The 27,473-nt window shown below is 46.7% G+C and overlaps 1 protein-coding gene across 1 annotated transcript; it reads right to left on the bottom strand.

The window, feature by feature from the left end:
• Window positions 1–4: 4 nt before the first annotated feature.
• On the bottom strand, window positions 5–19,841 carry CLEC17A (C-type lectin domain containing 17A). Its single transcript, XM_068980117.1, has 13 exons — window positions 19,799–19,841; window positions 19,582–19,659; window positions 16,261–16,293; window positions 16,128–16,178; window positions 16,003–16,044; window positions 15,359–15,451; window positions 15,227–15,277; window positions 14,038–14,175; window positions 13,795–13,857; window positions 11,693–11,788; window positions 11,315–11,466; window positions 5,509–5,618; window positions 5–140 (listed from the first exon to the last, which is right to left on the bottom strand). The coding sequence occupies exons 1-13, from the start codon at window positions 19,839–19,841 to the stop codon at window positions 5–7; spliced, it is 1,086 nt and encodes a 361-aa protein (XP_068836218.1).
• Between the last annotated feature and the right edge of the window lie 7,632 nt (window positions 19,842–27,473).

Raw genomic sequence — 27,473 nt, forward strand, 5'->3', positions numbered from 1 at the left:
GGGTTCAACAGGAACATTTCCGCTCACAAATCCAGTAGGTAGTTTTGTCGCAGGAGAGGTCATTCCAGGTGCCACCTTTGTTCATGCTGGCACAGTTCTCATTATTATAGAGGTTGTTGGGTTCCTGTGGGTCCCAAAAGCTGGATAAAGGAGAAAGTGGATGTAGGGTGAGGTGAATAAATAGAGCACAGCGGGTTTTTCAAGGCAGTGAAACTGCAATTCTATACAATACCGTGATGCTAGATACATGACATCATGAGTTTGTCGAAACCCATAGACTTTTGGGAAGATCCAAAGGCTCAGCAGGTGAAGAGCCCACCTGCAGTGCAGGAGCTGCAGGAGACATGGGTTCAATCCCTGGGTCAGGAAAATCCCTTGGAGGAGGTATGGGCAACCCACTCCAGTATTCTTGCCTGAAAAATGCCATGGGCAGAGGAGACTGGTGGGCTAGAGTCCAAAGGGTTCCAAAGAGTCGGACGCTACTAAGCAAGCATAGAATTTCACAGCACTAAGAGTGACCCTTAATCTGACCTATGGACTTAGTTCATCATAATGTGTCTATAAGGGCTCATCAGTTGTAACAAATGCACTAGGCTAATGCGAGATGTTAATGATGGGGGAAAATGTGTGCAGGACAAAAGGGACTCGGGGAACAGCGCTCTGCACCTTCTGCTCAATTTTCCTAAAAAATAACGCACTACTCAACCATACAAAGAATGAAATTTTGCCATTTGCAACCACATGGGTAGACTTGGAGGATATTATGCTAAGTGAAGTAAGTCAGAGAAAGACAAATACTCTACGATATCACTTACATGTGGAATCTGAAAAATACAACAAACTAGTGGCTACAGCAACAAAGAAGAAGACTCACAGATGTAGAGAACAAACTAGCTGTTACCAGTGGGGAGAGGAAAGGAGAGAGGGGCGATACAGGATTAGGGGAGAAAGTGGTGCAAAGCATTAGGTATAAAATAAGGTACAAGGTCCTTGTTGGTAGCACAGGGACCTCTCCTCCATACTCTGTGATAATCTAAATGAGAAAAGAATTTTTAAAAGAATAGGTATACGTATATGTATAACTGAACCACTTTGTGATACACCTGGAAAGCAAATGTAAAGCAACTATACTCCAATATAAAATAAAAGTTATTGGGCTCTTCCCTGGCAGTCCAGTGGTTAAGACGTCACCTTCCAATTCAGGGAGTGTGGGTTCAATCCCTGTTCAGGAAGCTAAGGCGCCACATGCCTCAGTGGCCAAAACACAAACCAGAAGCAATATTGTAACAAGTTCAATAAAGACTTTAAAAATGATCCACACCAAAAGAATTTTAAAATTAAATAAAAATTATTTTTTTAAAAAGTAAACAATTTTTAAAATAGTAAAATTTAAAAATAAGCTATAAGGATATATTGTACAACATAGGGAATATATCCAATATTTTATAACTTTAAATGGAGTATAACTTTAATACTTGCAAATCACTATGTTGTACACCTGTGACATATAATACTGTTTATCAACTATACTTCAACTTAAAAATAATGATAAAAGGAAAAATAAAGTCTATTAATTAAAAAAAAAGAGAAAAGAAAAGAATACCAGAAAAAAAGAACAAGAAAAGCCTTCATGGCTCAGGGCTCTTTCCTCCACCCGAATCATTCCTTCAGCCTTTCAGAATTACATGAAAATGTTGTGTCGTCCCCGTCACCCCAGCAGCTTGTCTGTGCTAACTCAGCCCCATCTCCCTGTTCACCAGGAATTCTCCAGGTTCCTGAGTCAGTTTCCTGCATCTGGTCAGTTTCTGTTCTCTTCCAAAGAACATTTTTGTTAAACCACATCCCTCTCAACCTTCCAAGTAATGTAGTGTTTTAGGTCATGTTCCTTTTTTTTTTTAATTGGAGTATAACTGCTTACAGTGTTGTGTTGTTTCTGCTGTACAGTGAAGTCAATCAATCATGTGTATACACATATCCCCTCCCTCCTGGACCTTCCTCCCACCCTGTCCCCCATCCCACTCGTTCAGGTCATCATGAGCACACAGCAGAGTTTCCTGCACTTTATAGCAAGGTCCCACTAGCTATCTGTTTTACACGTGGTAGTGTACACATGTCTTTTGTTTGGTTTATTTGTTTTGTTCTCCTTTTATCTCATAATTTGTTCCACCCTCCCCCTCCCCTCAACCACCCACCACTGTGTCCACAGAGCCAAATTTGGCAATTCAGGTGCATGGGATTTATTAACGGGTGTTCTCAGGAGAGGGGGACTGAGAGAAGAAGGATGAGGCAGGGGATAGAAGTGAGCAAGGATATGGGTTTAGCCTGGTCTAGACTCAGCCTGAACCCACAGGGAGCTCTGGAATTTGAATAGCACAACAGAGTTTTTCCAACTTGAAACAAGGGGTCCAGGCAGCTCTTAGCCTGTCATTGTCTGTGCCATTGTCTGACTTCAGTGGGAGTGGAGTAACCTCCTAGCTGAACAGGCTTCCATTCAGCTGAGGTCACCTCTCGGGAGAAAGCATAACTGTGAGCCTTTAGCAGCCAATGCCCCCTGCTGGGGGGTGTCTGCACCAGCCCGCAAAAGGGATCTGAGCTGAGGACCTGCAGTGACACACCATCCCATGCCATCTCTATTTACAGAATTCTACCTCCCTCCAGGAATCTTTAATAAAAAAATAAAATCCCCAGACAAAACACTAATATCTCTAATATATAAAGAGTTCCTAGAAATCAATACAAAAAGACCAAAACTCCAATATAAAAAACACACAAAAATCTTTCCATATGCTGCAAGGAAAGATCCCATGTGCCACAACTGAGACTCAACACAGACCAATAAATAAGTATTTCTTCAAAATACACAAAAGATATGAATAGATAATTCACAGAAAAGTTAATACATATGGCTATCAAACATATGCAAAGACACTCAACCTCAAGCATAACAGACATGCAACCAACCCAGGGATCAAACCCAGGTCTCCTGCACTGCAGGCAAATTCTTTACCGACAGAGCTACAAGGGAAGCCCAAATTAAGTATTAACTTGCATTAATTTGCCAATGTAGTATACATCGGCCTCTCAGTACCCTGTAATGACCAATACGGGAGAAGAATCTTAAAAAGAGGGAATACATGTAAATGTATAACTGATTGACTTTGCTATACAGCAGAAACTAACACAATACTATAAATCAACTATACTCCAAAAAAAATCAATTTTAAAAAATACTGTTAGTATTCTATTTTTCCCCTACAATTAAAACAATAAAATTCCAAAAGTTTGATGAGCGTGTGGGCAAAAAAAAAAAAAATGTAAGTCAAGCTGGTGAGAGAATAAATTGGTATAATCATATGGGGGACAATTTGTTAATATTTACTTAAAATACAAATACAGACATGGCTGTATTTATATTTTAAATAAATCCAAGTTTAATACATACAGTATAAATAAATACACATTTCCCCTGGTGGCTCAGTGGTAAAGAATCTGCTTGCCGGTGAAGGAGACATGGGTTCGGTTCCTGGTCTGGAAGATCCCACGTGCTGGGGAGAAGCTAAGCGCCTGCACCACACCTGCTCAGCCTATGTTCTAGAGCCCAGGAGCCACAGCTACTGAAGCCCTCACCCCCAGAGCCTATTCTCCGAAACTAAAGAAGCCAGCACAATAAGAAGCCGGCAAACTGCAACTAGAGAATAGCCCCCGCTTGCCACAACTTGAGAAACCCCGCAGGCAGCAACAAAGACCCAGCACAGCCAAAATAAATTTGTTAATTGATTAAATTATTTTAATAAATAAAATTAAGTACAAATACATATTCTCCTTAAGAAGATAAAGCATGATGGCTAACAGCACGGACTTTGAAGCCCGGATGTGTGGCACTACCACCTGCCGGGTGTCTGACCTGGGGACGATCGCGTAACCTGTCTGTGCCTGTTTCCACGTCTTTCCATGGAGAGGATAACAGTACTTCCCTTACAGAATTACTAAGAAAATTAAATAAATGAGTTGATATAAAGAATGCCTGCCCAAATGAGATCCTGCTCACTCTTTCGGCAAATCAAAAATCTTCCTCTTGGGACTTCTCCAGTGGTCAAGACTCCGAGCTTCCGTGCAGGCAGCACAGGTTTGGTCCCTGGCCAGGGAACTAAGACTCCAAATGCCATGTGGCATAGCCAAAAATAAATAAATAAAATATCTTTAAAATAAAATTAAAAAGCATGCATCTTTAAAAAAAAAAAAATCTTCCTCGTCCTCTTGCCCTATAGCCATGGCATTTTTTCTCTTTTTTCCCCCTCAACCATTGGTCTGAGGACTTGATATGTTTGAGCAGTTGTGCTAAAAGGCTGAGATGTTGTAAGGAGGAAAAAAAAAGTGCAAGCACCAGAAACCCTATCAGAAAAAAAGCACCCCTGTGCTCCCCTTGTCAGCTCTGCCTGGGATTTGTGTGTGCGTGTGTGATATGTGTGATTGCTTGATATGCTTTTGTTTATTGTTTTAATTTGTAAATTTATTTTTAATTGGAGGATAATTGCTTTACAATATTGTGTTGGTCTCTGCCATACATCAGCATGAATAAGCCACAGGCATACGTATGTCCCCTCCCTCCCGCCCCATCCCACTCCCCTAGGTTGTCACAGGGCACCAGGTCTGAGTTCCCTGCGTCACACAGCAAATTCCCACTGGCTAGCTATCTTACATACAGTAATGTATATGTTTCCATGCTGCTCTCTCAATTCATCCCCCTCTCTCCATCCCCCACTGCGTTCTCAAGTTTGTTCCCTGTGTCTGCACCTCCATTGCTGCCCTGCAAATAGGTTCATCAGTTCCATCTCTCTAGATTCCATATATATGCATTGATACATGAAATTTGGTTTTCTCTTTCTGGCTTACTTCACTCAGTATAACAGACTCTAGGTTCGTCCACCTCATTGGGACTGACTCAGATGCGTTCTTTTTTATGGCTGAGTAATATTCCACTGTGTATATGTACCACAGTTTTTATTGAGTGTAGTTGCTTTACAATGTTGCGTTAGTTTCCGCAGTACAGCAAAGTGAATCAGCTATACATATACATATACCTCCCTTTTGGGATTCCTTTCCCACTGAGGTCACCACAGAGCACTGGGTTCCCTGTACTATGCAGTATTCTCATTAGTTATCGATGTTACACATAATATCAGTCCCACTCTCCCAGTTCATCCCACGACCCCTTTCCCCTTGGTATCCGTACATTTGTTCTCTACATTTGTGTCTCTATTTCTGCTCTGTAAATAAGATCGTCTATATTAATTTTTTCAGATTCCACATAAATGCGTTAACATATGAATTTGTTTTTCTCTTTCTGACTTACTTCACTCTGTATGACAGTCTCTAGGTCCATCCACGTCTCTATAAATGACCCAATTTCATTCCTTTTTATTCAACCTGGAACTTTAAAGAATCTGCTAGTTTGGACTTCACAAAGACCTACAAGGAGAAGAGACCCAATAAGCCCTGGATACTTGCCTCAAAGTGACGGGGGACCCATCCAGCCACCTCCAGTCCCCTTCGACATCTCTGTCATTCAGCCCCAGCCAGTACACCCGTGGAGAACCATGGGCCTTGGCCACAAAGTCCTGCAAGTACAAACTCCATTCAGCCATCAGTTCTTCTACACACACCCTGCCTGTCTCACATATATTCAGGGCTTGTGAATGCCACCCCAGTACCCATCCCAAATCCCCATGGCATACAGAACAAGATCAAAACCTTCCTCCCACTTGAGCACCTGCAGTGGGAACCGTCATGCTGCTTTCTCCAAAAACCTATGAGCCACTCTGTGCCTCAGTTTCCACCTCCGTAAAATGGGATAATAGTAGCTACCTCCTCACAGAATTATTGAGAGGATTGAATGGATTAATATGCATAAAGAATTCAAACAGTGTCTGACATGCTGCAAGTACTGGGACATCTTATTTTATGGGAGTATAGTAGATTTTCAACGTTGTATCAGTTTCTCCTGTACAACAAAGTGAATCAACTATGTGTATACGTATATCCCCTCCCACCTGAGCCTCCCTCCCGAGCCTCCCTCCCACCCTTTGCAGAGCCATGAGCTGAGCTCCCTGGGCTCCCTGTACAGCAGCTTCCCACTAGCTATCTATTTTACACACGTGGGTGCATATGTGTCAATGCTACGTTCTCAGTTCATTGGACCCTCTCCTCCCCACCCATGGCCGCACGTCCGCTCTCTATGTCTGCATCTCTAGTCTTGCCCCGCAAATAGGTTTGTCACTACTATTTTTCTGTATTCCATATAGTACTGCAACATCTTAACCTTTACCATATAATTTAAGGAACAATTCTAATAATAATAACTGGTATCTTGGATTTCCTGGTACTCTCACCCTCCCAACCCCTGCAGTCCTAAGCGACATCCAGGCAGAAAAGGAATTCATTCCTTCAGAAAAAGAACGTGGGGGGAAGGGGAGAAATAGGAGCTTCCCAGCTTTTGTATTTCCAAAGCCTAGGCCTTTGGGAGGAAAGAAAGGACTTGGATCAAAGATGAGAAGAAAATATCATGATTTAAAGCAACTCCTGGAGTTCCCTGATGGTACAGTGGATAAGAACACGCCAGCCAACATAAGGGACACAGTTCGATCCCTGGTCCAGGAAGACCCCACCTGCCGCAGAGCAGCTAAAGCGCATGTGCCACAACTACTGAGCCTGCATGCTGCAACTACAGAAACCCACGCACCCAGAACCCGTGCTGCACAACAAGAGAAGCTACCGCAATGAGAAGCCCGAACGTCACAACCAAGGGTGGCCCCTGCTCGCTGAAACCGGAGAAACCCCACATGCTGCCACTTGCCGCAGCACGGATGGACCTGGAGAGCGTCACACCGAGGGAAGTCAGACAGAGGAGGAGAAAGAGCGTATGACATCGCTTAATCGTGAAATCCAGAAAGAAATGATACAAACGAACTTACAAAACAAGAGACTCACAGACTTAGAAAAGGAACTTATGGTTGCCAAAGCGGAGTGACAGTGCAGGAGTTTGGGAAGGTGATGTACACCCTGCTGTATTTAAAATGGATAATCAACAAGGACCTACTGTAGAGCACAGGGGCCTGGATGGAAGAGGGGTTTGGGGGAGAATGGACACATGTATATGTATGGCTGAGTCCTTTCACTGTTCCTTGCACCTGAAACTACCATGCCATTGCTAATCGGTTATACCGCAATACAAAATAAAAAATTTAAAGTTTGAAATAAATCAATAAGTTTTTTGAAGAGAACCAACATAGCCAAAAATAAATAAATAAAAATTGAAAAACAAAGCAACTCCTCTCCAGGCAAACTGATCTATGGTAAGGAAACCAGATGTGTAGTCTCCCGGGGTGGGCAGGGGTGACTGGAAGATGGCATGAGAGAACTCCCTGCGCTGTGGAAGCATTCTAAATCTTGACTGGGTTGACAGTTACACAGATGCCTACATATGCCAAAACTCAGTGGATGTGCACTTAAGACCTGTGCATTTTACTCTATGCAAATCATATCTCACTCACTCAGTCTTATTCCGGGCCAAGATTTCCTGAAAGGTAAAGACAAAAGATGGCAATGGGAAAGAAGCTATGGAGATGTAGACGGGGTGGGTGCCGGGAAGAGGGCTCTGCATTTCATACTCTGGTGGAGCCCGAGGTGATGGCCAAACCCCAGAGGGATATGAAAACTCTAAAAAGTAGAGGGATTCTGGACCTTGTTTCTTGGGTAAAACCCCAGAGAAGTGTCAGGAAATCAGAAAGAGCAAAGTGCTGCTCAGCCCATCAGATCATCATAGTGCCCTGAAGCTGAAACTCCAACACTTTGGCCACCTAATGTGAAGAGCCAGCTCGTTGAAAAAGACCCTGATGCTGGGAAGGATTGAGGGCAGGGGGAGAAGGGGGCAGCAGAGGACGAGGTGGTTCGATGGCATCACTGACTCGATGGGCATGAGTTTGAGTGAACTCCGGGAGGTAGTGGAGGACAGAGGAGCCTGGCGTGCTGCAGTCCATGAGGTCACGAAGAGTCGGACATGACTTAGTGACAAGATAACAACAACAACTAGCACGTAGGAGGTGTTCAAGAAATGTTGATTGAAATTACAAGTTAATAAGTGAGCTACACAGGCTTCCCAGGTGGCTCAGCAGTGAAGAATCCAGCTGCAAATGCAGGAAACACAGATTCAATCCCTAAGTCAAGAAGATCCCCTGGAAAAGGAAATGGCAACTCTCTCCAGTATTCTTGCCTGGAAAATCCCATAGACAAAAGAACCTGCTGGGCTACAGTCCATGGAGTCACAAAAGAGTTGGGCATGACTTAATGACTAAAAAAGTGAGCTACACACTTTGCACAGGTTATCCCATTTGATCTTCATGGTAACCCACTGAAGCAAGGATTGTTAACCCCATTTTACAGATGGGAAAAGTGAGGCACAGAGCAGTTAAGTAATTTGTCCAGGATCATTCACCCAGTGGATGTCCCAGTGGATACCAGCTTGGAACAAAGATATTGAGGACCAGATATGCACTCCCCTCCACCTTGACCCCAGATAAGCCATCCCTACTCAGAAGAAAAACAGATAATCCCAACTGATTGAGATGAAATCTCCACCACCTTGGTATAATAAGAGCTTAAAGAGAATGGAAATGCGTTATTTAACGCAAAGTTATATTTCTTAACTACCTGAGTTTAGTTGTTGTTTAGTTGGAATATGACTTACACCTGCCCCATTCACATCATCTAATCTAATCTCCAAAAAAAAAACCCTGTATTAACTACTCAATACAAATGCTGCTATGAAACAGAAGGATTTTTTTAAAACAGAGAAGATACAGAGGGAAAAAATAAGATGGTAGCCTAAATCCAACCAAATCAATAATTACATTAAATGTAAATGATCTTTTGCTGGGGCATGTGGCAGTTTTCCCTTTTTTTCTCTTTTTTTAATATTTACTATTTTTATTTATTTCTTTGGCTGTGCCGGATCGCAGGTGTGGCATGTGGGAATCTCCAGTTGCAGCATGCGGGATTCAGCTCCCAAACCAGGGCTTGAATCCAGACCCGCTGCATTGATAGCATGGAGGCTTAGCCACTGTACCACCAGGAAAGTGGAAGTCGCTCAGTCAAGTCTGACTCTTTATGACCCCAAGGACTGTACAGTCCGTGGAATTCTCCAGGCCAGAATACTGGAGCGGGTAGCCTTTCCCTTCTCCAGGGGATCTTCCCAACCCAGGGATCAAACCCAGGTCTCCCTCATTGCAGTCAGATTCTTTACCAGCTGAGCCACCCAGGAAGCCCAAGAATAGTTCCCATATGGTAGTTTTATTCCTAGTTTTTTAAGGAATTGCCACATGTGTGAATGCTTAGGCATGTCCAACTCTTTGCAACCCCATGGACTGTAGCCTGCCAGGCTCCTCTGTCCATGGGATTTCCCAGGCAAGAATATTGGGGCAGGTTGCAATCTCCTACTCCAGAGGATCTTCCCGACCAAGGGATCAAACCCTCATCTCCTATGTCTCCTGCATTGGCAGGCGGATTTTTTTTTTTTTTTTTTACCACTGAGCCACCTGGGAATTGCCATACTATTCTCCATAGTGATTGTATCAGTTTACACTCACATCAACATTGTAGATAAATGGATAAAGACAATGTGGTGTATATGTACAATGGAATATTACTCAGCCATAAAAAGAATGAATTTGAGTCAGTAGCAGTGAAGTGGATGAACAAAGAGTGAAGTCAGAAAGAGAAAAACAAATATCGTATATTAATGCATATATATGGACTCTAGAAAAATGGTACTGATGAACCTATTCGCAAGGAAGGAATGGAGACATAAATGTAGAGAATGGACTGTGGACACAGTTGGGGAAGCAGAGGGTAGGACAAACGGAGAAGGGAGCATTCACATATATACACTATTGCATGTAAGACAGTTGGTGAGAAGTTGCTGTATAAAACAGGGAGCCCGACCTAGAGCTCTGTGACAACCGAGAGGGGTAGGATGGGCAGGGGGAGCGAGGCCCAAGAGGGAGGGATATATTCTTACAGTTATGCCTGATTTTGGCTGCCCTGATAGCTCAGTTGGTAAAGAATATGCCTGCAATGCAGGAGACCTGGGTTCGTTCCCTACAGAACCAACACAACATTGTAAAGCAATTATCTTCTAATTAACAAAATTTTTAAAACTGTAAATGATCTTATAATACCAAATAAAAGCCAGAGATTCAAAGATTGAAAAAAAAGACCCCATTATATGCTGTCAACAAGAAATCTTAAAATAATGACATAGGTTAAAATTAAAAGGATGGGAAAAAATAAACCCGGCAAACACTAATAATCAAATAGTGCTGTGAGTTTTATGGTCAAGAACAAAACTAGCTTCTCGGGCTCCAACGCCAGCTCTGACATTTACTAGTTGAAACAAGCAAGCTGCTTGAGTGAAATAAGCCTCAGCTTTGTCCTCTGTGAAGTGTTGATAAGTAATGACATGCACTGTGTGCGAATGGTCTTACCACCTAGCTTTGGTAGTATTAAGTCATTAAAGTTATCTACACTTATTTCAGTTCTCCTCGTACATACACACAGATGAAACTGTCCCTTTCTATTGCCTTAAAACATGAGAGTGCCCATGTGACTTTCTTTGTGAGTGCATGTAGGTAGAAATTTTCCCTCATACACTTTCACCATTGAGCTATAGGGACTGGCTGTCGTTTTAGCATAACATAACCTCTCCTGACTCTCACCTAATTCATAGGTGTGTTGTTAGAATTATGTTAATGCATGTAAAATATCTGGAATACAGCCTAGAGAATAGAAAGTGCTACCAAAGAGATAGCCATTATTATACCTCCATGTTAGAGAGGAAACTGAGGCTCCGATTGGATAAGTCAGCACAACCGGGATTTGAACTCAAGCACTAACCTGAATATTGCCCACCTCATGTGAAGAGTTGACTCATTGGAAAAGACCTTGATGCTGGGAGGGACTGGGGGCAGGAGGAGAAGGAGACGACAGAGGATGAGATGGCTGGATGGCATCACTGACTCAACGGACGTGAGTCTGAGTGAACTCCGGGAGTTGGTGATGGACAGGGAGGCCTGGCGTGCTGCGATTCATGGGGTCGTAAAGAGTCAGACACGACTGAGCAACTGAACTAAACTGAACTGAACTGGGTGACTCAAAAGCAATTCCAGTTTCTTTACATTCAGGCCAGGGAAGGATGTGTAAATCCTAGGAGAGAGGCAGGCTGGCCCTGCTGGTTCTCAAGGGTGTGGAAGGGACAGCTCACCTGTTCATCAGAGTTACTGATGATGACCAAGTGAGAGTAATTCTCCTGGCAGAACTTCCGGGCTTCATCCCATGACTTGGTGCTTGGAGAGAAGTAGTAACACTTACCCTGAAAAGGGAGCCAGCCTTCAGGGCAGGTGACCCTGGTACAGTCTGGGGACAGGATAGGATTCTGTCAGAGTAGCCCCAGAACCAGAGTAATGTACACGGTATGCCATGTACAGGTGTTCAGGCTGGGCACTGCTCAACTCTAGCAGGGGCTGGGAGGGAACCATTCACATAGATTGCACTGAGGATCACTCCCAAGGATTTGTGCTCTGTACCGGCTCCACCATGCGCCCCCCCCCCAACTCAGGGAAGTTCCCCAAGTCCCACTTACCTAACAGGCCCCGAAGTTCCAGCAGGGACTGGTTGGTGTCAGCTCTTATGCGCTCAATGTCCTTCTTCAGGCCAGCTAACCCCATCATGCCAGTCACTGTTAGCAGGAATGGGCTGAGCAGTTAGAGACCCAAACGCCCATCTACCCACCTACCAATCACTGACTGCAGACACACCAGACAGAGGCAAGAGTTGTGCTCCCCACCATACCCATGTCCCAGTGGGTGATACTGAAACTCAAAAACAACATGGTCAGTGCCCAGGAGGAGTCCTAGAGTTACTCAGAGGAGAGATTAATCCTTGAGGCTTGAGGGAGAGTAGAGATGGTGGACTTCCTGGAGCAGGTGGGTTTTAAAGGGAAATGGTGGTTCTGTATTAGTGAGGAGGCTCAATAGTCAGGGGTCACCTTGCCACCTTGGAAGCAAAGATCCAGAGGCAAGCATGTTGGGAAAGGCTCGTGCCGTAAAAGTCAAGGAGAATCTCACAGGAGCGTGAGCTCCAAGTGGGATGAGGTCTGGCATCTGGGTCTTTGAATGCCAAGCCAAAAGTTTTGCACTGGACTCTGGGCGGTGAGAAGCCGATGGTTTCTGAGTGTAAGAGTGGCTTGGTCTGAAGTGTGGGGTGAGGGTGTGTAGAATGGAGCAATTTTCAGATGTCACCAATCATAGTGAAGGCTTCTTCTACAACTAATGTGTTCCCGCTACTCTCACACACATTGGCCCTCCGCCAATACTCCCCAGGGTCATCAACAGATGACACTTCAATTAGACAAAATAGAAATATTAGAGAGAAAACTCAATAGATAGGTAGGTAGATAGATGATATATAGATGACTGATAAATAGGTAATTGATAAATGATTGATGAAGAAATAGATAATCGAAGATAGAAAACTAGATAGGAAGATGATAGACGATTGATAAATAGATAATAGATGGATGATTGACAAATAGATAATGGTAGACAGACAGACAGACAGAACATATACGTCATCCCTGACACTCTTTCCTCTCACCCACCACCATTCCCACTCACCCATCCCCAGGTCAGTCAATTTTACCTCCTAAACCTTTCTACTCTGCCTACTTCTCTCCAGCCCCACAGCCACAACCCTCAGCTAAGCAACCATTCTCTCTCAACTACCCATCTTCCTTCCTTGTACTTAAATGTTGCCTCCTACCACAGGGCCTCTGCACATGCCTGAGATTCTCAACTCCTTAAATAGTTGATTCCACGTTTCCTGAGTCTAACAGATTCACTGCATTCCCTGCCCTCACTGGCCATAAGGTTCCTGATGAAGCAGACAGTTCATCACATAGCTAACTTATGATAAATGTCATGAAACAGAAATTCAAGAGGCAAGGAGAGACCATAGCAGGGTCTGAGCCTCAACTGGAGGCACGGAAAGGCTGCCCTCGCTACGGTAAGTTAAAGAGGGCTGCAAATTCTTTGCCCTTCCCCCAGGGAGTAGCAGGATTACCTACCCTCCTTCTGAATCTAGGCTGGTCCCGTGACTAGTTCTGACCAACAGAGTGCAGTGCACCTGTGGCTGTGTAATTTCTGAAGCTGAGCCCTAACACCACCATGCTATGAGGAAGCTCAAGTTACACATGTGGATAGAGGCGCACCCAGGCACCAGCCATGTGAGTGAAGCTTTCTGGGACCTTCCAGCCCAGCCCAACTACCCAATGACCCCAGCTCACCCCACAAACAGTGGATGTGCCATGCTGAGCTGTTCTGAATTCCTTCCTTGTAGATTTGCTGGGACAATAAGTGACAACACTGGGAGGAAATAAAATCCATGTTTCTTTGCAACCACCCCCCAGAAAAATGACCACATTTCCAGCGCTCGACAACCACAGTGACTCTTGGCCACCATATTGGAAAACAGTGGAGGTCTAGATACATGCATGTACGCGCGTGCACACACACACACTCCACAGGGACAGGGACTCTGTTGTGTTCACTCTCCTAAGCACTCATCCCCCACCCTGGGACCTAGCACAGCGCCTGGCAAACACGGGGCTGCGGTTGGTGATGAAGCTGGATTTGACAATCATGCTGGTGCTCACCATGGCTTGAGGGGATGATTGACACCACTCACCATTCGCTCGCCATGCCATCTGCTGAAAGGTCAACATCCTCAGTTCTTCCACCACCTCCTGGTCTATGAGAAGGAGTCCAACTTGAGCCCAGGTTGGCTATATATCCTCCCATCTGTTGCCGTTGTTCTTGTTTAGTCACTAAGTCGTCTCCGGCTCTTTTGTGACCCCATGGGCTGTGGCCCCCAAGTCCTCCCATACCCCTTTCCCAGTTTCTCTGCAAGCCCCTTTCTTGCCTTACTCACACTTGATCAGGGTCACAACCAGACCAGTGCAGCCCATGAGCAGTGACACCACCACCAGCAGGAGTAGGCACACCATCAGTCTCTCCTGGTCACACCTAAGACCTCCGAACTTCTGACTGATCCAGGGCACTGGAGTTGCTGGGGGGTGGACACGGGGACAGAGACGCTGACGCTGGTGCTTCAGACAGTGAGGCAAGGACCCTTGAGCTTTTCTCCAAGAGTGGGGATGGGGTGGAGCGGGGCAAAGGATTAAGGTCGTGACTATATCATCCGGTGGGGTCAGCAAGAGAATGTCAAACAGAGCAAACCCTGAAGAAGCCCGGAACATTTGTGGAATACATCCCCTGTGCCCAGCATTGTGTCTCACCTTTATTATCTTCCTGAATCCTCACTCTTACGACATAGGTTTAACTGTTCCCATTTTGCAAATAAGTAAACTGCAGGCTTAGAGAGGTTGTGCATAACCTGGACCCAGTTCTTCTCCTTGTTACCCTTTTTTTTAACTGAGGTATAACTGCTTTACAATGTTGTGTTAGTTTCTGCTGTACAGGGAAGTGAATCAGCTATACACACATATCAGTATATGTATAGGATATACATCTCCGCTCTCTTGAGCCTCCCCCCACCCCCATTCCCACCCCTCTAGGTCATCACAGAGCACAAGGCCGAGTTCCCTGTGCTACTCAGCAGCTTCCCACTAGCTATCTATTTTACACAGGGTAGCGTATACACGGCAACACTACTCTCTCTATTCGTCCCACCCTCTCCCTCCTCCACTGTGCCCATACGTCCATTTTCTCCGCCCGCGTCTTTATTCCTGCCCTGCATATATCTGTACCGTTTTTCTAGATTCCATGCATATGTGTTAATATGCAGTATTTGTTCTTCTCTTTCTGACTTACTTCACTCTGTATGACAGACCCTAGCTCCATCCACATCACTGCAGATGACCCAGTTTCATTCCTTTTTATGGCTGAGTAATATTTCAGGATATATATGTACCACACCTGCATTATTCATTCACCTGTTGATGGACATTTAGGTTGCTCCCATGTCCTGGCTATTGTAAATAGTACCCACCTCTTCTCTCTAACATTTAGGATGTCTCGTCTTTTATGCTCCAGCAGCCCCCCCACCCAACTTGCTCCCCAGGGGCCCAAACTATGGACACTTGCATCCCCTAACTTACATGCAAACAGGGGGTAGGGCTTGAGGAGTAACTGGTAGCCATCCTGGGTCCCTAGGGGTCTGGTCTAGACTCAAAAAGGCGGAGCTTCAGAGAGGAAATGTTTCTCTCCCAGGGTCTGACTCCACAGCTCACACACGCTGGCCACCGTGGGAGGGGAGACAAAGGCACACCCAAAGGACTTACTGGCTTCAGGCGGCTGGGATGCAGGGTGCGTCAGATCAGTGCCTGGGAGAAAGGCCAGAGACGTTTAGTCAGAAGTCACTGGAAGACTTTGTCTCCCAAGATCAACAACCTCCCCCAAGCCCTCTGATTTGCTCTCTGGTTAGAACTGGGGAATGGAGGGGACTTCCCTGGGGGCACAGTGGTAGAGAATCCGGCTGCCATTGCAGGGGACGTGGGTTCTATCCCTGGTCTGGGAAGATCCCACATGCCTCGGAGCAACTAAGCCTGTGCACTGCAACTAATGAGCCCGTGCTCTACACCCCAGGAGCCACAACTATTGAGTCCGAGTGTGCCAGCTCCCAAAGCCCACGCACCCTGGAGCCCACACTCCGCAACAAGAGAAGCCCACCCATCTCAACTAGAGAGCAGCACCCGCGCGCCGCAACTAGAGAAAAGCCTGGCAGCAAAGAAGACCCAGCTGAAAGACTCTGTCTTCCAAGATCAACAGCTTCCCCCCAAGCCCTCTGATCTGTTCTCTGGTCAGAATTGGGGGCTGGAGTAAGGACTTCCAAGTGCCCCTCCAGGATGTCGTAATGGGTATTCCTACGGCTCACCTAGCTGAGCAGTCAAGCTGGTGACGGGGGTGACGCTCAGGCCTGGAAGGGATCAGAAAGACAGCAGTCAGGCATAGCAGGACCTCAGCCAAGGGAACAGGATGCTCCCGGCCCGGGATCCTCACCCGTGTTCTTCGGGAGCTTACAGGGAAGTGGGGGTCTCTCCGTTTTCTTTCCTGAGGAGGGAGGAACGGTTGCTCAGGCTCAGAGCAGGACCAAGCCAGCACTGGGTCTCTGATACCCCCAGCCCCAGCTCACCTGCCCTGGGAGGTCTTGGTGGAGCCATCCAACCTGGAGAAGAGAAGCTCAGAGTCAGGGCTGGTCCAAGGATGGGAATGGGGTGGAAGCCAGTGATGCAAACAGGAGTGAGATTGCAGTGGAGGGTTAGGGATGGGGTTGTGCATGAGAATGGAACTGGACTTAGCGATGAGGACAGGGTTAAGATGCAGTGACCAGGGACTTCCCTGCTGGTCCTTCCAATGCAGGGGGCCCAGGTTCGATTCCTGGTCAGGGAACTAGATCCCATAAAAGAAAGAAAAAGGTGAAAATGTTAGTCGATCAGTCATGTCCGACTCTGAGACCCCATGGACTGTAGCCCGCCAGGCTCCTCTGTCCTTGGAATTCTCCAGGCAAGAATACTGGAGTGGGTAGCCATCCCCTTCTCAAGGGGATCTTCCTGACCAAGGGATTGAACTCAAGTCTCCTACATTGAAGGCGAATTCTTTACTGTCTCCGGCACCAGGGGAACCCACAAAGACTCGGCTTGCTGAAACTAAAGAAAGATCCCCTGTGCCACAATTAAGACCTGGTGGACCCAATAAAAAAGAAAAAGATACAATGACCGGCCATCTTGAATTACTAGGACGTTCCTAATTTTAGAGCTGGAAGTCCCAGATTCCAGGAAATCTTTCATCCCTGGATAAACTGGGACAGTTGATTACTCTAAGTTAAAGACACAAGTGAGGTTGAATATGGGAAGAGTAAGGTTAAGGTTGGGGGTCTTCTTTGGTGGTCCAACAGCTAAGACTCCATGCTCCCAGTACAGGGGGCCAAGGTTCAATCCCTGGTCTGGGAACTACATCCTGCATGCCACAGCTAAATGTTCACATGCCGGAACTAAAGATCCCATGTGCTGCAACTAAGACCTGCTGCAGCCAAATAGATAATTTTTTTTTTAAGGTTAGGGGACTTCCCTGGAGGCCCAGTGGTTGAGAATCCACCTCCCAATGCAGGGGATACAGGTTAGATCCCTGGTCGGGGAACTGAGATCCCACGTGGGGCAGCTAAGCCCACAAACTCTAGAGCCTGAGCACCACAAGGAAGAGACCTGCATGCCTCAACTAAGACCAAACTTGGCCAAATAAATTAATTTTTAAAAAAAATTAGGATTGAGATGAGGGTTTGGATTGAAATGAGGATGGGGCTGAAAGAAGGCTCATGGGAGTAGGGTGATGATTCAGGATGTGGTTGGGAGGGAAGAATGTGGTTGTAGCTGCATTTGGGGATGGGGGGAAGCTGAGGCTGGTGTGTAGTTGTGTGGGGCTTGGTGACAACTCTGGATCTGGACATAGAGATGGGACAGAGCCAGGCCTGAATTTGGAGACGGTGGGGTCTAAATTTGGGGAAGAGGTGACCTTGAAGACAAGGATGGGGGACTTCCCTGGCAGTCCATTGACTGAGATTCTGCACTTCCACTGCAGAGGGTGAGGGTTCAATCCCTGGTCAGGGAACTAAGACCCCCAAAACAAATAAATGCATTTTTAATTTAAAAAAAGACAGGTATGGGGTGGGGGGGCATGGAGTTGGGCTTGGGGATCATCTTGGGACCAGGCTGGAGTTGAAGACAGACAGTAAAGAGCCAAGCCCAGGGCACCTCCCAACTCCTACTGAGCCCATGGTGCTCTGGGACCTCCCAGGCTGACTCCCCTCTGGACTCACAAGTGGGGAACATGGATCCACCTGGAATGCCAGCTCCCCCTCACCCCATCCAAGGACATTTAGGGGCCCTGGTGGGAGTTGGTTCAGGGAAACTTCAAAGCCTCCACTTCTTTTTTTTTTTTTTTGGCTGCACCACGTACCCTTCAGGGCTTCCCTGGTGGCTCATTGGTAAAGAGTTCATCTGCCAGTGCAGGAGATGCAGGTCCAATCCCTGAGTTGGGAAGATACCTTAGAGAAGGAAACGGCAACCCTCCTCAGCAGTCTTGCCTGGGAAAATACATGGACAGAGGAGTCTGGCAGGCTACAGCCTGTGGGGCTGCACAGAGTCAGGCACGACTGAGCACACATATGCATAGCTTTTAGGATCTTAGTTCCCCAACCAGGAATTGAACCCAGGCCAAAGCACCCAGTCCTAACCACCAGACCACCAGGGAACTCCTAAAGCTTCCGCTTATGTATGGATGTGAGAGTTGGACTGTGAAGAAGGCTGAGCACTGAAGAATTGATGCTTTTGAACTGTGGTGTTGGAGAAGACTCTTGAGAGTCCCTTGGACTGCAAGGAGATGCAACCAGTCCATTCTGAAGGAGATCAGCCCTGGGATTTCTTTGGAAGGAATGATGCTAAAGCTGAAACTCCAGTACTTTGGCCACCTCATTCGAAGAGTTGACTCACTGGAAAAGACTGTGATTCTGGGAGGGATTGGGGGCAGGAGGAGAAGGGGACGACAGAGGATGAGATGGCTGGATGGCTCACTGACTCGATGGACGTGAATCTGAGTGAACTCCGGGAGTTGGTGATGGACAGGGAGGCCTGGCGTGCTGCGATTCATGGGGTCGCAAAGAGTCAGACACGACTGAGCGACTGAAATGTACTGAACTGAACTGATCAGACTCTTGTTGAATCCCCAGCCGGGTGTGGGGACCCCAAGTCTAATTTGGATCCTGGGTGCGAATGCAAAGAGATTGGAGAAACACTGGTCCCTGCACAGCTTCTAAAACCCTGGCACACATATCTCAGGGCTTTGCATCCACCAGTTCATTTGGGAGCTTCTTTCCTTAACAAACTCCTATTCACTCCTCAAGTCTCACTCCAATGACCCTTGTCTGACCCCCAATCCTCCCACTAATGCAGGCAGAGCCCTCAGTTACCCTCAGGATTTCCCCAATTTCCTACTCCCTCCCCTCTCTGACCTGCTCACCCAAGACTGTACACAGAACTGAGTGTGTGTGTGTTAGTTGCTCAGTCGTGTCTGACTCTCAGCGACCCCATGGACTATAGCCCACCAGCCTCCTCTGTCCATGGAATAATTCTCCAGGCAAGAATACCAGAGTCGGTTGCGATTCCCTTCCTCAGGGGATCTTCCTCACCCAGGGATAGGACCCAGGTCTCCTGCATTGCAGGCAGATTCTTTACCATCTGAGCCACCAGGGAGGCCCCTGTGCACAGAACTGCTTCCCCCGTCAGACTGAGAGACCCTCAAGATGGAGGCATGGATGCTCCCACCATTACAGTGCCCAGCGTGAGCAGGCTGACCGTGTGTGTCTGCTATGCCCAGCTAATTCCTCCTGGGGAGTCTGCTCCCCACCCTTCATCCCTCAGGCTGCACATCTCTTCACCCAGCCTCAGAGAGGTCCTCTTACCTGGCTTGGGAGGAAGGTCCTTGTAGGGTGGCGTCATGTTCTCGTAGTCGTCGTCATCATCCTCTTCCCTGGACCCTTCTAGAGGAAAGGCAAGTGAGAGCCCACCCCACCCTCTCTTCTGTCCCTCACACCCTGGTCTCCAGCCACAAGATGGGGACACTGCAACCTGGGTCCTGCCCACCCCCGGCCCCCACTCCACGCCTGGCCAGGGCCCTACCCGGCAGGTCCCGGTACCCGGCGTTAGTATACAGGGCGCACATGGCTGCAGCTGGCGCCAGGAGCCTAGACGGAGCAGGCAGAGCCTGACAGCTTCTGCTCCTTGTGTCCCCAGCTCAGGTGTCTGGGGCTTTTCTCAGTTCCTTTTTTCTTTTTCTTTAATAGTCAAGAACATGCAAATCCATCTGGAAGGAAACACCCCAGACCACACACACAGACACACACACACACACACATACTTGTATTTCCCCCCAGTTTGAATTCATGCATAGAAGTGACAATGACAACAGCCCCTGCATTTGAGTTCCCACAGAGCATCAAGCCCTGGGTGAAAAAGATGGAGAAGCTCCTTTCTTCACGGAGCCATCAGTTGAGACAGGAAAGACGATACACCTGTAAAGAAATACAGAAATAAGCAATACAGTTTGTTTTTCCATTTTATTTCCAGTAGTAACAAAGTATTATTTTAAAATAAGATAAAACAGGGTAAAGGGATGGGATGGGGGCTAATGTAGAGAAGTGATCAGGGAAGGCCTCCTGGAAGCAGTGACATTTGCAACAAGATGTTGAAGTGATCAGTGCTAAGTACTCCCACATTCCACAGTGAAGTTCTAGGCTCCCTATCACTACATAAGACATAACCCCCTAAACTTCATGACGGGGCTTCCCTGGTGACTCAGTGGAATTCACCTGCCAGTGCAGGAGACACAGGTTCAATCCCTGGTCCGAGAAGATCCTATGTGATGTGGAGCAACTAAGCCTGTGTACCACACCTACTGAGCCTGCATGCCCTAGAGCCCAAGCTCCACAACAAGAGAAACCCTTAAACAGCAACTAGGATACCCCCCATTTGCCACAACTAGAGAAAGCCCAGCACAGCAATGAAGACCCAACACAGGCTAAAATAAATAATTTTTTTAAAGCAAAAAAATAAAAAATAAAAAGATGTCCCCACTGAAGCCTCAGACAGACAGCGGTCCTGCTGACCCCTTGTTCTCAACCACATGAAACAATTTTGAACTTCTGACCTCCAGAACTATAAAAGAATTCATTTTCATTGTTTTAAACCACCACATTTGTGATGATTTGTTTCAGTAGGCATAGCATATTGCATACCCCAGAGGGCAAGACCCCAATTCCTCTTTTGAGGGGCTTTCCATTAAAAGTTAAAGGAAATGCAACTCAGATTGGCTTAAACAATAAGGAAACCCCGTCGGTCACATCCTTGTACATGTTAGAATATTGGGCTGGGTGGTCGTAACAGAGATTCAGAACAAGAGTGACTGAAATGAGGTGGAATTTCTTCTCACCTCACAATCTCAGAAAAAGCAATTCATAGTCTCCGCCAGCGGAAACTCTTCACCAGCACATGCACGGGGGGATGGCCCCAGCCCTACTTGAGGTGGGAGGGCAGCAGCCGACCAGCTCCCGTCTCCAGATAAAGCTCACCCCAGGGGCTGGACTTTCCCCTGTTGCCATGATGTCACACACAGAACCTCTCCCATCTACCTGAGGTAAAGGTGGGCTGTTCCCATTCTACAGATGGGGAAGTAGAGGTCCATCTGAGAAGGAAGACCCTGTCTGCCCAGCAAATACCCACTGAGCAATGAGAATCAGATTCCAGATGGATACGGGGGGTCAGGGTGGAGGGGTAAGGAAGGGATGGGCTGGAGGCACCAGCCAAGAGGACGGAGAGAATCTCTGGCCATCAAGAGCATCCTTTAAGGTGTGTGAGCCTGGGGAAGGTAAATAAGGTGAAGGCCGGATGGTCTCACTATGCGAGGGTGATGTCCACACAGCCAAGGTCCCGCCTTGAGACTTGACACACAGCAGGTATGCAGGAACTGGTAGGGAAATCCAGCCCCATCAACTGGGTATCATGTAAAGCCACGGGCTCAGGCTGACCCAGCTCTGTCCCTCTTGCTGTGTGGCTTCAGGGGAGTAGAACAACATCTCTGAGTAAAGGTCTCCTGATATGTCCAAAGGAAACTGGGAACATCTATCCATGCAACAGATGTGTATTGACCACCTACTACATGTTAGACTCTTCCAGGAACTAGGGAGACATTGGTGAACAACAGTAACAACAAAAATCCCTACCCTTGGGAGGAGTTGTCCAGTCGCTAAGTTGTGTCTGACTCTTTGCGACCCCATGGACTGTAGGACGCCAGGCTTCCCTGTCCTTCTCTGTCTCCCAGAGTTTGCTCAAGCTCATGCCCATTGAGTTGGTGAATGGAGGGCAGAGGAGTTAGAGAAGGCGAGGTTCAGGAAAAGAATGAGACCGGCACTTTACAGGAACAGATCACCTTTAATGGGGCGAGAGGGGGCAGCAGTCCGATTAGTGAGCTGCTGCCCTAACCCAAGAAAAGAGTAAGTGTATATAGGCATATATGCGAAAGCTACTGTCTTAAGGGAGCCTGTTCTTCTCCAAGGTTGTTCAGAGTAGTTATCTTTTAAAGGGCTGGGGCAAGGAATTCTGGACATCGGCCAGAGGCTGGACTGGCTGGGAGCTGGGCGTAATCAACCTTAATGTCCTTTTTTTTTTTTTTCCTTCAGGTGAGAGAGTTCTTTGTTTTGCTTAGAATGGTGGGGAGGACCTGGAGGGAAGTTTCAGCTCCAGGCTACTTCAAGCCACGTAACTTTCCTTCAGTGATGCCGCCCAGCCGTCTCATCCTCTGCCACCCCCTTCTCTTCCTGCCTTCAACCTTTCCCAGCATGTCAGTGAGTCAGCTCGCTGACTTATGCTGGGAGTCATAAATTAAGGAGTCAGCCCTTCAAATCATGTGGCCAAAGTACTGGAGTTTCAGCTTCAGCACCAGTCCTTCCAATGAATATTCAGGGTTGATTTCTTTGGGGACTGATTGGTTTGATCTCCTTGCAGTCCAAGGGAAAGAGTCTTGGGAGTAGAGATAATGAATAAAATAAATTAATAAGATATCTTGTATCGAGAACAAAGTAATGGTCACCAGCAGGGAGAGGGAAGAGAAGAAGGTCAAGACAGGGGTAGGCGATTAAGAGATATAAACTACTACCAACAAAATAAATAAGCAACAAATATATATTGTACGGCATCAGGAAATACAGCCAATATTTTGTTTTTTTTTTTTTTTTTTGGCTGCACTGAATCTTTGTTGTTGCTTGAACTCTTCTCCAATGACAGGGAGCAGGGGCTACTCTTCCTTGTGGTTCCCAGGCTTCTCATTGCGGTGACTTCTCTTGTGACGCATAGGCTGTAGGCGCACGGACTTCAGTAGTTGCAGCGCCTGGGCTCAGGAGCGGCAGCTCAAGGGCTCTAGAGCTCAGGCTCAGTAGTTGTGGCACACAGGCTTAGTGGCCCCGAGGCATGTGGGATCTTACCAGACCAGGGATCGAATCTATGTCCCCGGCATTGGTAGGCGAATTCTTAGCCACTGGACCACGAGGGAAGTTCTGTTATAACTTTAAATGGAGTATAATCTATAAAAACATTGAGTCACTATGTTGTACACGTGAAACTAGTATAATACTGGGAGCCAGCTATACTTCAATAAAAATTGTATCTTAGAAATGTTGTTAGATAGACGTAAGCAGAAAAAAGAAGAAAAATAAAGCAGGCAAGAGGAATCGAGTGTGCATAGCGGTGGGGCACATGGCAATAGTAAAGAAGATCACAGAATATAGATCACACAAAACATGGTCTTGGACCAGAACCAAACTATACTAGAAATCACAGAACAAGAACTGGAAAATCCACAAGTAGTTTGAAATTCAATCTCACCCACAGAATCAAAGAGAAAGTCAAAACTTGAAAATATCTTTAATTAAATAAAAGTGAAAACATACCATACCAAAGTATGTGGGGTGTAACTAAAGCAGTGCTAAGGGAAAGGTAGGGAATTAAACACATATTTAAGAAGGTGTTCCTTCTTAATCGGGGGCGTTCCCTGGCAGTCCAGTGGCTGGTTAGAACTCCAGCTGCCGTGGCCGAAGTTCAATCCCTGGTCAGGGAATAAAGATCCCGCAAGGTGCATGGCGTAGAAAGAAGGAGAAGAATAAAGAAGTAGAAGGTGGTGATTGGGTATATCTGAAAGTTGGTAAGAGAGTAGATGTTTTTTCTTCTTTTTTTCCTCAAGTAATACTCATAGGAGCATCTTTTTTCACCTGCATTTCTAGACATTTCTCTACATGCATTACAGATATATCTACATATCCATTCACTAAAGTAACACTGTTCACAACTGGATGAGCAAGGAACACTCAGAAAACATGGTTTTTGATTCTTTGTTTTTAGACACACCATGTGGCATGTGGGATCTTAGTTCCCCTACCAGGGATCGAACTTGTGCCTCCTGCATTGGAAGTTTGCAGTCTTAACCACTGGTCCACCAGGAAAGTCCCCCCAAATACATTTTTATACATGAGTTTTTAAATATACTTCTACAAGCAATGGGCTTCCCTGGTGGCTCAGAAGATAAAGAATCCATCTGCAACGCAGGAGACCTGGGTTTGATCCCTGTGACAGGAAGATCCACTGGAGAAGGGAATGGCTACCCACTGCAGTATTCTTGCCTAGAAAATTCCATGGACAGAGGAGCCCGGTGGGCTACAGTCCATGGGGTCTCAAAGAGTCAGGCATGACGAGTAACTAACATTTTCTTTCACTTTCTTTCTCCATGCAATAAAAAATAGCACATCATTTACTGATGTAACGCCCTTCTAATCTTGCTGAACAATTAGCACTCTTAGAACCACATTTTTTATGTGTCTATAAACACCTCCTATGTGTATTACATTATAGCACATCCATGCTTTGAAATAATATCACTTTCATTGAGTAAGCAGTTCTTAAAAGTTCTCATTACAAGAAAATAAGAAGTGTAGCTATGTGCTATTATGGATGGATGTTAATTAGACTTTATGCAGTGACCATTTCACAGTATATACAAATATCACACCATTATGTTTATACAAAAAACTAATATACTATCATATGTCAATTACATGTGTATGCTCAATCCCTCAGTCTTGTTGGACTCTTTAAGACCCCACAGACTATAGCCCACCAGGCTTCTCCGTCTGTGGGATTATCCCAGGCAAGAATACTGGAGGGGGTTGCCATTTCCTTCTCTAGGTGAGCTTCCCAAGTGAGGGATCGAATCCCTGTCTCCTGTGTCTCCAGCAATGGCAGACAGATTCTTCACCACTTCACCACCTGGGAAGCCCATGTCAATTATATCTCAATTTATAAAGAAGAAGGGGGAGGAGAAAGAGGAGAAGGAAGTGGTGAGGAGGAGGGGAAGAGAAGGTGATCAGGAAACACCTGACAATTGAAATCCACAGAAGGAGGTGGGGGGGAAGGCCCTGTAAATATTTGGAGAAAAAGCATTCTAATCTGTGCAAAGGCCCTGAGGACAGCAAGCTTCTGGTGTCTTGCAGAAACTGGAAGTATGAGATCCAATGTCTCCTTCTCCGTGAGACTTTATAAAACTCAAGTTCCAAGACTGCCCTTTTCCATACACTCCATTCATTATGTTTTTCCTCAACAGTTACCACCATCTTATCACACATTAGGTGTCCAATGACTGTTGAATTCATGAGTGACCGTGCAGCCTACCAAGCCCTGACTAAAGTCAGGCCCCTCCAGGCTCACTGACTCCTCCACTACCAGCTAGCCTCCTTTCACGTAGGCAACAGAATCCCAGGGCAGCTCATGCTACAGCTGTTGTCGATGTTCAGTCCCTAAGTCATGTCTGACTCTTTGCAACCCCATGGACTGTAGCACACCAGGCTCCTCTGTCCTCCACTATCTCCTGGAGTTTGCTCAAACCCATGCTCACTGAGTCAGTGATGTCATCCTACCACCTCATCCTCATTCGCCCCCTTCTCCTCCTGCCCTCAATCTTCCCCAGCATCAGGGTCTTTTCCACTGAGTTGGCTCTTCGAATCAGGTGGCCAAAGTACTGCAGTTTCAGCTTCAGCATCAGTCCTTCCAACGAATATTCAGGGTTGATCTCCTTTAGGACTGACTGGTTTGGTTTCCTTGCTGTCCAAGTCCCCCTCAAGAGTCTTCTCCAGCACCACAGTTCGAAAACATCAATTTTTCAGCGTTCAGCCTTCTTTGCTGTCCAATTCTCACATCCATACATGACTACTGGAAAAACAATAGCTTTGACTACATGGATTGTTGTCAACAAAGTGATGTCTCTGCATTAAATACGCTGTCTAGGTTTGTCATAGCTTTTCTTCCATGGAGCAAGTGTCTTTTAATTCTGTGGTTGCAGTCACCATCAACAGTGATTTTGGAGCCCAAGATTTACTTGGAGCCCAAGTAAAATCTGTCACTGTTTCCACTTTTTCCCCGTCTATTTGCCATGAAGGGATGGGGAGCGATGGGACCGGATGCTCTGCCCTTATTTGGTTACAATTACAGGCGCCCATCTGGTCGGTCTTGGGCGTGTCCTCGGTGCCCGGCAGGAAGTGCTCTTCACGCACCCATCAAACGGAGGCGAGGTCTTCCCCAGGGACTCTCTAGGACACGCTCACTTATTTCGCCTCCTCCTCCGGAACTGAATTACCCAGAGCTTCCGATCTCCCATCCAGCGGACCGAGGCGAGGCTGACACTCCACCCAGGATTTTCTCCCCATGTTTGGCCCCACTTGGGGCCTCTGAGGCCGACCTGCCCACAATTCTAATACAGCCCTGCCTGGGGCCGAGTGGGCGGGGCGGCTGGCGCAGCCGGGGAAGGAGGCAGGAGGGGCGGGGAAGCTGTGCGCCGTGATGCACGGAACACGGGCGAGGGGCACCGGAACTCTCCTCGTCAGATGGCTGGTAGAGAAAAAATAACAGGAAGGCTGTGGGGCACGGGTGACTGAGGCCCGGCCCCTCCCTCCCCCCTTAATACCAAAGTCACTGTAATATGATCCCCCCCAGGTCTCCAACTCTGAGTCTAGACAGACCAGCCTGAAACATTTGAGTCCTGGGACTGCAGGGCAGAATGGTCCAGTCACCGCCCCTCCCACCTTTCCCACCGCCTCGCTTGGACCTCTTCGTTCTCTAGTGAGACGACCGATCGTGGGATCCCCCTCTGGAGGGCCTTTTACTTAGAGAGTGAGCGCCAAATTAAAATAATAAGAGTGATGGGACTTCCCTGGAGGTCCAGTGGTTAAGACTCCGCACTTCCAACGCGGGGAGTGGGGGAGTGCGCTTAGACCAAAAAAAAAAAAATGTTTTAAATAGAAACAGTTAATAAACACTTTGATAGATAATAGTAATTAGCTGAAACTCCAGTAACTCATCCTAGGTGCCTGACAGGAAGCTTTTCACACAGCCATCAAACTGACTCCTCCATACCACCCTGTTCATTTATTCCTGTGTTGGTTTTGACAACTACTTACTAAGCACCTACTGTGTGTCAGTTCCATTCCTGTATTCCAGGAATATAGCAGTGAACAAATCAGATAAAATTCCCTGCTTCTCAGAGCCGATATTCAAGAGAAGAAACCAACAAGAAACAAGATAAATAAGTCAAATGGATCTCAGGTTCAGTTCAGTCGCTCAGTCGTGTCCCACTCTTTGCGACCCCCATGAATCGCAGCACGCCAGGCCTCCCTGTCCATCACCAACTCCCAGAGTTCACTCAGACTCACATCCATCGAGTCAGTGATGCCATCCAGCCATCTCATCCTCTGTCGTCCCC

The sequence above is a fragment of the Capricornis sumatraensis genome, chromosome 9 (assembly GCF_032405125.1).
Source record: "Capricornis sumatraensis isolate serow.1 chromosome 9, serow.2, whole genome shotgun sequence".
Classification (NCBI taxonomy): domain Eukaryota; kingdom Metazoa; phylum Chordata; class Mammalia; order Artiodactyla; family Bovidae; genus Capricornis; species Capricornis sumatraensis.

Excerpts from the sequence above, each read along its gene's own strand:
- CLEC17A (XM_068980117.1), bottom strand. The coding sequence starts at position 19,841 with ATGTGCGCCCTGTATACTAACGCCGGGTACCGGGACCTGCCGG. Across the intron at positions 13,858-14,037 it reads GGTTGTGACCCTGATCAAGT|ACCAGGAGGTGGTGGAAGAA; the intron begins GTGAGTAAGGCA and ends TCCTTCTCATAG. Across the intron at positions 11,467-11,692 it reads GGAACTTCGGGGCCTGTTAG|ACTGTACCAGGGTCACCTGC; the intron begins GTAAGTGGGACT and ends TCCTGTCCCCAG.